Source organism: Larimichthys crocea, chromosome XII (genome assembly GCF_000972845.2).
Source record: "Larimichthys crocea isolate SSNF chromosome XII, L_crocea_2.0, whole genome shotgun sequence".
In the NCBI taxonomy this organism is placed as follows: Eukaryota; Metazoa; Chordata; class Actinopteri; family Sciaenidae; genus Larimichthys; species Larimichthys crocea.
In genome coordinates this window covers 27050076-27062202 of record NC_040022.1, presented here as the reverse complement: position 1 = coordinate 27062202, position 12127 = coordinate 27050076, and the positions used below count along the sequence as shown (strand labels likewise).

General features: G+C 45.9%; 1 protein-coding gene across 4 annotated transcripts in view; it reads left to right on the top strand.

Annotated features, from left to right (window-relative positions):
• grin2ba (glutamate receptor, ionotropic, N-methyl D-aspartate 2B, genome duplicate a) overlaps positions 1 to 10420 on the top strand; it is a 110107-nt gene extending 99687 nt beyond the window's left edge. For all 4 annotated transcript variants that reach the window (XM_027285495.1, XM_027285493.1, XM_027285496.1 and 1 more), the window contains 2 exons: positions 468 to 706; positions 6062 to 10420. In XM_027285495.1, the coding sequence (XP_027141296.1) occupies positions 468 to 706; positions 6062 to 8371 (2549 nt within the window). In that variant the 3' untranslated portion in view covers positions 8372 to 10420. The remainder of the gene's footprint in view (positions 1 to 467; positions 707 to 6061) is intronic.
• Positions 10421 to 12127: the final 1707 nt, after the last annotated feature.

Below are 12127 nucleotides of genomic sequence, written 5' to 3'. Positions count from 1 at the left end.
TCCTGTCTGCAAAGAAGTCTGCTGCAAAATTCAAGCCTGTGTTTCACTTCTAACTCCCCTGCCCCTCTCTTCCCTCTGCCATGTTCCCCTCTCTCTTCTTCTGTTGCATCACCTCTCCATCCCTCGTGTCCTCAAATACCCATCCTGTCATTACATCATATCCTTCTCTCCTTTATATCTCCCCCACTTTTTTCGCTCCCCTTTCTTTATTTCAATTCCCGCACGAATTACAAAAATACTTCTCCACGTGTCGTCATCGTGCCCCCCATCCTTCGTCTCGTTTCCTTCTGTCCGTTCTTCGCCTCTATCCCACTTCCTTCTTGCTGTTGCTCCATCCTTCTCATCCAACCCCTCCCTGCCTCCTTCCCTCTTCATACCATCTGTTTCCTCCTTCATCCCTCCACTCCCTCCCTCCTTCCATCTTTCCTCTCTCCTGCCCCGCGTGCCATCACATTCCCTCCATCCAGGTGAGATGGAGGAGCTGGAGTCCCTGTGGCTGACGGGGATCTGCCACCACGAGAAGAACGAGGTGATGTCCAGCCAGCTGGATGTCGACAACATGGCCGGCGTCTTCTACATGCTGGGCGCCGCCATGGCTCTGTCGCTCATCACCTTCATCTGCGAGCACTGGTTCTACTGGCAGCTGCGCTTCTGCTTCATGGGCGTCTGCTCCGGCCAGCCCGGCTTCGTCTTCTCCATCAGCAGGGTGAGACAAGGCGGGGAGAGAAAGTGGGAAGAGAGTCTGTCCTGAAACTTTTAAAGCTGATCCAAAATCTTGTCAGAATGAATCAATAAATCATAAACGTATCCATCAGCATGGTAAAACAAGCAGAAATAGCATATTTACTCACACTCTGCGTGGAGAGAAGTCGATCAGCTTGTCACGGCTTGTACTTTTCAATAAATATTCCAAATGGCAGATTCAGATTGCCAATAAATTCCGTTCAAGACACGCCGGAGCTGACACATTTCACACCACGCCTGTGTTTTCAAGCATCAGAACCAAAGGAAGAAGCCCGGTAGTATCACACTCTGCTGCCTGCTGCAGGTTTTTCCAAACTCTGCCGTGGCTGTTATAAATAAACTGTTCCGCGACTACACCGACATCTTTGCCTCGCACAAATGCAAAAAAAAAAAAAAGGTGACAACATCTGGAAAGTTGAGGGAGGAAAAACAGCATGTACTTCCTCTCACTAAAAACACACACACACTGTGTCAGTTTAACACACCCACTCGGCCTGGTATGACCAATAGCTTCTGAGTGTCACACTACTTTTTAGCACAGGTCTGAATGAAAACACAGAAATCTGATCTTTACTCGTGTCATTCAGTTTGCATTCTTCATACAGAAGATTTCAGGCTCTCTAATTACCACCACGATGACCCACGTTAAATGACTGATCCTGTTCAGGAGGCAGGTTTATCTCTAATAAGAAGAAGTATATATTGATGACTGTTGCCCTGAACAGAACTAGTTCAAGAACAACTCAACTTTATTTATTTATTTCTATAGCACCTTTCATGCAGAGATGCAGCACAAAGTGCTTCACAGAGCAAAGACAGAAACAGAATAAACAGCGAACACTTCTTTAGGCAACAGAGCAGTTGCATAAAAACTAGAGATTAGAACAAAAATAAAAAGCATAAAACTACAACAGCGAAACAAATAAGAAGTCAGTTAAAACCTGTAAGGTAAAAAGCACAATTTAAGAACAGTTGCATAAAAATCAATCCAAAATAACAAAGATAAAAACTGCAACAATAAATAAATACGGAAAATGTTAAAAGTAAATAAGACCTATAAGGTCAAGTGCTTTCCTTCCTAATATTTCCAGTTTGGAGCCACGAGTTCAGAGTTTTTGAAACATTAATTTGAACTCCACTCAGCAACTTGTCATCACATTTCAGCTTGTAAGTAATTACAGATGGACGTGTGTGCCAAATGCTTCTTTTTTTGTCATATTTGGAGCATACTATAGTTTTTAATTCATTTTTTAAAAGTATTTAAAAGGAGTCCTCCAGGGAACACTACAGGGAGGTCACGTACCGCAGTTTGAGAAGCAGTGGTAGCATAACATCTATTAACAAAACTTCCAGGTCGGTGAGAATTCTCCAGTTTTTGTCTGTCGAGTCACCTTCAGTACTTGTTTATTCATCCCCACAGCATCAGCTTTATCATCTGTGATGTCTCCAAAATAAAAGTACTTTACTCTCCGAGGTTTTAAAGATTCGAAAACCCGCCCGCATGAGCTAAAATCAACCCCAACTCTCCCAACTTTTATTCCTTCTGTTTTGCTTGCTCGGGCCGGACGTCCTGACGTCCGATGGGGTAAATATTTACAAAATGTTGAGCCCAAATCAATATCTCACTCAACAAAAATCAGCAGCAGAACCGGTGAGGGTAGATTACCGGATCCCAGGAGACCAAAGTCACCCCTGAGGTATTTGATTTGCATTCCAATTGTTTTGACATGGCTTCGGCGTAATTCACTGCGTGCCTCTGAAGGTGAACCGCTGCAGGCTGAAACCACGTGGCTAATTTACAGCAGAGAGCCTCACACTGCTGCTGCTGCTGCTGCTGCTCGCTCTCTTCAGTTGATATGCTGCTGTGGTGCCGGAGCTGCTTGTGCCAAGAAAGCAAAGCTGAGAAAAAAAACAAAAAAAAACCAGCCTAACATTTTCCCCTCTCTGCTCTAATATTACGCTCCAGTGCCCAACTTTGATTATTTTGTATGGTGTTAATTTTACGTTGTTGCCGTGGCCTTGTTTATGGTGGCGTTTGTGTAGAGGAAGCATAAAATATCAGTTGTTAAAATGTCAGCTGACTTCTCATTTCCAAAAGACAGGCTGCCTCTGCGTTGTTTTTGATTATTACATCATTATAATTTGTACGGGAACTCGATCTGAAAGCAATTATGCTTTGTGTAACATTCAGCAATCGCTCTCGTTTACAGAAATCACCTCTGTCTTTGTGACGACGTGACAACAGAAAAGAAAAGTGTGTGTGTGTGTCCGCGGATGCAGCCAGATGATTCAGTGTGTTAACATATTCAAGGGGAAATATTCATCGAGAGAGGGGGGGGGGGGGTTCATTTGCATATGTATCATCGCAAAAACAACAACAACAGTGGAAATTACAGTTTATTATCTTTCCCACAATCCCCGGCCACGGCCTCACATTGTCTCATTTACTCAAGTGTTTTCTCTCCAGCGTCCTCGGCCATTTCCCCCCTTTCCTCTGCCACTCACATCCACACTGCTTTTCTTTTTTTTTTCCTTTTTAATTTCACAGCATAATCCAATAAACTTTATTGTTATTGCTGCAATTAACATTTAAGCTCTGCGGTGTTAAAGAAAAAAAAAAAGAGAGAGACATCTGTCACGGCCGTGTGCGCGAGTCACGCGGCTTCGGCCGTGGTGGCTTCGCGGTCGGTTAACGTTCCCTCCCTTCTTGAGGGGGTGGCGGGGGGCTCTCGCCTGCTCCTGCGGGTTCCACCTGTAACACGTAAAACAAATTAATTATATCGATTTGAAAAGCCTCTAATGACTTCAGAACAGTAAATGTATTAGGAGGGTTTAATCACTCCTCTTTTCACAGTTCCTCACATCACGTCGTGACAAAGTTCATTTGCATTTAGTGCAATATGCACGCGCCGCACACAGTCGGTATTAAATTATGAGCACTTGCGTGTACAGTAGTCACTCATACACAGGAGGCAGCCAGTTATTTGTTGATTTCCTGGCTCTCTGTACCGGTGTAATCACTTATAGATTTTTGCTCCGATCCCCTGGTGCATTGAGAAATTCTTAGGAACCCTCAGGACACAGTTATTGCTATTCACACATCCTGCCCAAATAATCAGCTACTGTAGCACTGGAGCCGGCAGCAATCTGCCAACTGTTACATTATGTGGGCATGTGGAGTAGACAGAAATCTGCTGTTGAATATGAAGCAGCAATCACTTTGTTAAATGTCCAAGATTTGACGCGCTGCGGTATTACTGTTGTTGGCTGAGTACAGGTGAAGATCGTCCTGAAAATGAAGGTGGGAGCTTCTGGAAAATTCGCGTTGATGCCGCGTAGATGTCACGGGAGGGGAAGATGTGACAGGTTTGGCAGCAGGTGGGGTGAAGTCGGGACAATAAAAGTAGAAAAACAAAAGAGATGAAGTAGTGTCAGATTATATAAACAGGCAGATGGAAAGAAGTAACACAGATGAGGCCGAGAAGGACTAGATAAACATTGAAAGATGGTTCTAAGTGGAAAGGGAAAAGAAAACTTGAAATATCACACAGGTGGGCGTATGAAATTGTCCTCCACCACCCATATTTCTCCAATACTGTTGAGTCATTTCGTATTTATGCTAACCTCTCTTGCTTTTAGCCACTGTCAAGCTTTACATACTTGGCTGTTAACAGACTGTGAAATTAAAAGAAGTAACATTATCCATGAAACGGGAATGAGCGATGAAGGCCCTTTTTTTTTTTTTTTTTTTTTTTTTTTTTTGCTGCAATGCGGGCGACGCTGCCCACAGAGCTAATTAACCACCACAAACGAGGAGAACGGAGGGTCAGCGCGTCATATTAGTGGATAAAGAGGAGGAGGATGGCCGGCTGACCTTTGACCTCAGCAGTGGCGAGGTCGGCTGATCTCTGCTCTCCAACAGCGGCCGGAGCATCCTTTTTATTTCCATAGTCATCTACAGACGTCCAGAAAAACTGAGCGAAATCATTGTTTGGAATTGATCCGATGCTTTACCGCCCCCATCTGTCACGCCCGTTCTTGCTCCCCCCCTCTGTACATCCATTTTTATCTGAATATCGTATCGTACATCACTGAATGCAAATGGAGCAGTTTATCTTTCTGTCACTGCGACGCTCAGCCGGCGTCTCCTTGGCTCGGCCTTTCTCTTCGGAGGTGTGGAGGGGCGGGGGGGGGTGATTGCTGTGGCCTCTGCCGTCGAGGCGTGGTGAAACAGAGGTGTTTAAGGACTGCCGGAGGATATTGTTCCGCTGAATTCTAATCACATTGATTGAAGGTATTGACCAGTGGAGCCAAGGGCTTTTTACAGCCCCTCTGCCTTTATCAATCATCCTCTCCGAAGCTTCATACTGTACGCTCGCTGGCACCGCCTCACTTTATCTCACGAGCTAACATACATGCCTATAATACATGCAAGTGTACGTCTGTGTTTACTTACTGTATGGTCAGCATTTAGACTCTTTTAGACAAAGATCACGTATGTAGGATAGATAGACGTGGATAAGAACAATTTAACTGATGCATGCGCGTCAATATCAGATGACCATTAACCTGGATTATGCCAGTTTCAATCTAAAATAGCTTCGATTAGGCCGATGTGCTCTGTGGAAACTTGATATCGGTAGGTTTTTCCAACATAAACGGTAGAGCCGAGACTCTGAACCACCCGTACATCATTTCTGAATCAAAACGTTTCACTGATGACTCTGTTGAACATGGATTTTCATCTCAGGTGCTAAATGTGTCTCGTTACAGTGTTTTACAGTTTATTTTGTGAGGAAAAAGAGTTTTTTTCATCAGACAGCGGTCATATACTTTGTTTATCGACAGAAAGACAGCCGTACTCGCTCATGTACGTACAGCTGCAGACTTGTATAATCATTATAATAATAATTTCACTTCCGTCGCTGCTCTATAAAAGTATAGTCCAACCCATTCCCCTCTATTCTTCCTCCTCCTGTTTCCTCGACATGTTGACTGCCTCCGACATGAACCAAACTTGACACGCATCACGCGCAAACGCCTCCAAAATTATCGGTCTCCCCACCCCCGACCTCTCAAATCTCAACAGCAAAGCCATCACATGACAAGAGCACACAGTATAACACATGACCCCCATCAACCCCATCAAGCCGTTCTTCACACTGCTTCCACACGGGCTGCAGATTCAAGCCTGGAGCATTGGTGACGGCTGTGTTTGGGTCTTGGTGGTTATCTATCTATCCAATGGTTTTATCTACCAAAAGTTTGAAATGTTCCCTCTTTAATGCTGCTTCTTGCCTGTGTTTCCACCATACAGGGCATCTACAGTTGCATCCACGGGGTGCAGATCGAGGAGAAGAGTAGCTCCGCGTTGAACTCCCCATCAGCCACCATGAACAACACCCATTCCAACATCATGCGCCTTTTACGCACCGCCAAGAACATGGCCTCCCTGTCGGGGGTGAACGGCTCGCCACACAGCGCTCTGGACTTCATCCGCCGCGAATCATCCGTTTACGACATCTCCGAGCACCGGCGCAGCTTGGCGGGCCACTCGGACTGCAAGCCACCTTACATACCGGAAGACAACATGTTCAGCGACTACATCAGTGAGGTGGAGAGGACGTTTGGCAACATCCACCTGAAGGACAGTAATCTGTACCAGGACCACTACCTGCACCACCATGGATCGACGTTAGGGCTCACCGGACCTCCCGCCAACAGGCCCCATAGTTTGGGCAGTGCGAGTTCTCTGGAGGGTGGCATGTTCGACTGTGACAGCCTGGGTGGAGGGGTGGCTCCTATTTTCACCACCCAGCCCTGCTCAGCACTGACCCACAGGAACATGAGCAAGTTTGACCTGTTGTCCGGACAGACCCCTCCCTCGGGTCAGGGCTTCAAGGGAGGCCTGCCGGACCTGTACGGGAAGTTCTCCTTCAAGGGAGGTGCCTCCAGTTCCACGTACATCCCCGGGCATAACTACTGCGGAGGGAGAGGCGATGACGATGGGAATATACGTTCGGATGTCTCGGACATTTCCACGCACACAGTAACTTACGGAAACCTGGAGGGTAATGCCAAAAAGCGCAAACAATACCGTGATAGCCTGAAAAAGAGGCCGGCCTCTGCCAAGTCCAGACGGGAGCTGGACGAGATTGAGCTGGGCTACAGGAGGAAACCGTACCACATCAGCCACCACCACTACCACGGACACCGCTCTACCTCCCCACCGCTTTTGCCCTCTGAACGTAAGAGAGGAGGTGGAGGAGGAGGTGGAGGTGGAGGAGGAGGAGGAGGAGGAGGAAACAACGATGCGAACTATCTCTTCAGAGAAAAGGAGAGCGTTAGGGATTTTTATTTGGACCAGTTTCGGCCCAAAGAGGGCGTCCCTCAGTGGGAGCATGTGGACCTCACAGAAGGTCCTGGGAATAGAGAAGGAGGAGTTGGGGCCTGCACCTCCCTGGTTCCTGTGGATGACTTTCTTAAGAGCAAACCCAAAAAGTCAGATTCAAAGAGTGGGGGAGGATCTGGTCTGGCAGGGGGTGAGTGGGAGTGCAGGAACTGTCGGGCCAGCGGGGGAGGTGGGGGCAAGCAGATGTCCATTCACGGAGGCGGTGGCGGGTACGGTGGTGGTGTGAGCTGCGGGTCCTCGGGAGGCGGAGGGAACAGCCGCCCCAGTTCTGCGACCTGCATGCGATGCGAGGGCTGTAAAAAAACGGGAAACCTCTACGACATCAGCGAGGACAACAACCACCTCTTGGAACAGATGGGGGGAGGGAAAGGTGGAGGAGGTGGAGGAGGTATGGGCGCAGGCCCGCAGTCTCAACCTCAGGGCCAGCAGAGGAGGAAGAGCGGAGGATTAGGCAAGCCACTTAGGCGGCAGCACTCGTACGACGCCTTCGTCGACCTTCAGAAAGAGGAGTCAGGCGGGATGGGAAGTTTGATGGGGCTAGGGGGAGGTGGAGGGATCAGCGGCGCGGGTATGGGAGGGATGCTGCCCCCACCCAGGAGTGTTAGCCTAAAGGAGAAAGAACGCTACATGGAGGGCACAAGCCCCTTCGCACACATATTTGAGCGTCACGGGGGCTCGGAGAGAGAAAGGGAAAGAGACAGGGACCCGTTGTTTTACGGAGGCGAGGGCCGGAAGCGACCCAGCTCACCATTCGGCCTGTTCAGAGGCGGCGAGGGTCTCCACCGCCGCTCCATCGGAGAGAGAGATATGAGAGACAGGGACAGGTCTTTGATGGAAGGAGGAGCAGCGTTCTCTTTATCCAAATCTCTTTACCCTGACCGGGTAAACCAAAACCCCTTTATACCCACCTTTGGCGATGACCAGTGTCTGATGCACGGAGCCAAACAATATTACATGAAAAAGCAACAGCAGCAGCAACAAGTTGCCAAAAACAGCCGAAGTGACTTCAGGAGCCAGATGAGCACGGCGTCATATCTGCCAGCGTCTGCCACGGCCGGGGTGATGTCCAACGTGGCCCCCCGGTTCCCGAAAGAGCTCAGCCTCGGTGGTATGAACCACCACGGCTCCATGCTGGGGGTCGGCCCCCCGCGTCCCTTCAATGGAAGCAATGGCCATGTGTACGAGAAACTCTCCAGCATTGAGTCTGACGTGTGAGAGGGAGAGACAGAAACGGTGGGAGGAGGAACGGACAATGGCGAGGGGGGGAGGAGGAGGAGAGGCATGTAGTGTTGTTAGGAGATCAGGGATGATTTTAAAAGACACTGTCCACACACTGCAACCCTAGCCCATATTGGGACAGCGAGACGAGGCAAAAGAGGAGAGAGCTAGAGGAGGGACAGACTGTGAAACGGTCAAAATAAGGGGAGTAAGGGCAAATCTTGAATTTTGCAAGAAAATCTGGGTACAAAAAAAAAAAAAAATCAGGACACCCTGAGGAGGTGTGAGATGTTAACCCTCTCTCAGAAACGGCCAAAGCTACTCTACTTTTATGTCCAAACACAAGTCAATTAACATCCACCCCCACCACCCTCCCTACAGCATCACTCTTCATCCACCAGCGAGGCAGAAGTCAATGTACTCGGTTTATTATCGCAAAAAAAAGAGGCGACACCTCATCTTAGTTTGATATCGGGACATGTGAGCCTGGTGCGATTTCTTTCTTTTTTCTTTCTTTTTTTTTTGTGATGGCTGATGTCTCGAGAGCTCCCGCCGAGCTCGCTCATGAAGAAAGACTGTGAAGAGAGAGAGAGAGAGAGGAGCGAACTGCCCATCTGCCCCTGTGTCACCGCAGAAAAGGAGACATTGTCACGTTTACACAGGAGATGACTAGTGCTTCTCTCTCCTTCTCTCTCATCTCTCTCTCTCTCTCTCCGTCCTGCACTCGTCACACTCTTCTCCTCTTTCTCTCCTCTCTCTCCTCCTCCTTCCTCATCCCCCCGAACGCCAAAAGAAGCTGATCTTGTTTGCTATGAGAAATACAATCATGAATCATAATAAGATATTCTTATAGAAAAAAACAGGGTATAAGAACAACAATAATATTGATAACATTGTGAATAACAAAGATGTTAGTACTGATTATGATAACACTGCTTATGATATCACTAAGTTTTTTCTTGTTTTCTGTTACGTTGGTATAATATTTCACTACTGTTTTAGTATCTGTAGTTGTATCCCGTCTGCCCCTGGTGGCAGCAGGAAGGTTGTTTTTAGTTCAACCAACAAGCCAGAAAGACTGAGTCCTCCACTCCTGTTTTTATTTTTCTGTTTCCTGTAGAATATTTTACTCCATGCACATACATTTATTTGCTCCTCGTGGAAGAACAGGATCTGGAAGACGCGTTTCGAGCTGACAGATCCTTATTTGAAGTTTCAAGACATTACGAATCAAGTACACACACACACACACAAACATACATACACAGTTTTTTGTCGGCCTGAACTTGTGCTACTGTGAACCAACACGTTTCGTCGGAAGCTGAAGATACTGAGAGGAAGGACGTGCCTTAAAGGTCTCCAGTGGATGTGTCCTCCCAGTTTTCGCAACGCGGCCAGCAAACCAACCAGGAACGGACCAGCAGCGACACGTTCGAGGCCCCGCGCTCGGTGGTCTCTTCACATTTATGAGCCAAAACTGCAGTTAAAAAAAAAAAAATTAAATAAAAAATTTACAGCAGGCTTGAGACGCTGCTGCTTCTGCTGCTGCTGCTGCTGCTGCTGATGGTTTCAATACGAGAATGCCGTCGGAGATGTTTTATAACTTCGTAAAAATTGATTTCATAAGTCAAGTTTGGGCAGTGCTTTATGAAGCTGTTGTATTCAGGATGTCCCACATGTCGCCGACAGACGGCGTCTCACTTCACACACACACACAGAAGAAACGGCAGCCTTTTCTTTTTTTGAAACACTTCTTTTTATTCAGGTTACACGATAAAAAGTCACCAGGCACTTATTTGTTTTGTTTTTTGGCATTACTTTTCCACTCACGAGCAGTCCGAGAGGCGCACACAGAAAGCTTTGTTCAGGACGCTGTGTATGATTTCTTTTTTTTTAATATATGCACCGTGGTTTTATGTAGGCGAAGCGCTCCAAGACGTGTCGGAGAATGTGTTGTTGTTGCCGCATGACAATGATAGGAGGATGTCTATTTAAGAGAGGCCGACCAAGGCGTCAGGAAGGGAACGCGGCCATCTTGCATATCTTTTTTTTTTTCCTTTGACGGATGTAGATAATCTTTTTTAGCTTGGAGAGGCCTCATTTATTGCACAGGACCTTTTTTGTGTAGGTTCAGGCACTCAGTAGACATGCCTTATCGTCCCCATCAATCCTCCTTCCCCCTCCCCAACCTCCTCCTAAAGCTGTCTGATGATGACTCATCATTTTACTGTACAGAATAAAGAAGCCTCTATTAGTTATTTAAAAGGTTTGATCTTCGATTAGCGGGCGGTGTCAGAAGTTCAAGGGCTTGCGGGGAGAGATTGCACAGGAGTGCTGGCCTGAGATTGGAGCTGCTGGAGTGTGTAGAGTAATCTTCGTCATATCTTTATACCCTAATCTTAAAAATGGAATAGATTGGCGTGCGTGTATGTATGTGCGTGCAAATCACGACTGAATGATAACACTTGTTTGTTTTTTTTTGTTTTTTTTTCCCACTAACCTGCTGATAACTATTCATAAATCCAACAGCCTCTCCTCCTCCTCCTCCCTCGCTCCGCAGAGAACAGCGTTAAAGTGAGACTGATCGAGTTAGCCTTAAATCAAACAGATTCATCCACCCATCTCCCCCCACCACCACCACCACCACCACCTCTCCAAATGACTCTCCTAATAAATAGATTGGGATCTCTGGAATTTTTATATGCACACATTTTTGAAAGTTCAGGTCAAACCATTATCAAGCGCGATGGTACAAGAAGAAGGAGAACAGGAGGAGGAGGGGCGGCGGGGAACGACGAGGAAATAAGAAGGAGCCGTAGAAAGACTTCGGAGTGGGCATCAATCAGTGTCAGCATTTGTATGTTTCAATCTTTTCCTTGTAAATATTATATTTAAAAAAACAAAACAAAAAAAACTTTTCACTTTGTACAGTAAACAGACAGACAGGATGTAACTTTCAATATGTTTTACAGCAATTTAAGAAATAAAGAAAACCGTGATAAAAAGTCATAAAAACTAAAAAAAACCACATGAACAAAAATATGCAAAATATAGTTAAGACACAAATATTACTAATCATAAGTGATATAATTGAACCTCTTTTTCTTTTAAATCTCATGTTTACTTAATTATAATAGTTTACCAATCAGTATACTGATTATGTTAAGAATTATGCTTTTTCATATTTTCACTAAAGTGTTGGAAATTGAGGATAATTTTACTGTAGGTGTAGACGTTTGGTGATAAAAAGGGGAAAGTTTAGTTTTAGGAGTCTTTGCTAAGTTTCCCTTGAATTGTGTTAGATCTCTCTCTCTCTCTCTCTCTCTCTCTCTCTCTCTCTCTCTCTTTTTAAAGTAAGCTCTTCTTCATGCTTTTTGAGATAAATTCAATTATCTACACATTTATGTAATACAATATTACGTGTATACATAGATGATATTTGCATATAGAGGCAGTATATTGTGATCCTTCCTTTTTAAGCGGCAAACCTTGTTAAAAACTTACAAGATTTTTGTGTTTCTGTTGCCCGATTTTATTTCATTTTTAAACTTTTTGATTTGTTTTTGTTTTTTTGGACCTTGGGCTCTAATGGTGATTGCACACAGAATTTAGAGCCATCGTCGGCCCGGCCTATCCTGTTCCCTCTCTATGTTTGGGATAGACATCACTGTGGTAAACGGAAGATATATATATATATATACATGTATAAACACATGTACACACGATTGAGTGCTGGACTTTTCCCAGTGTTGA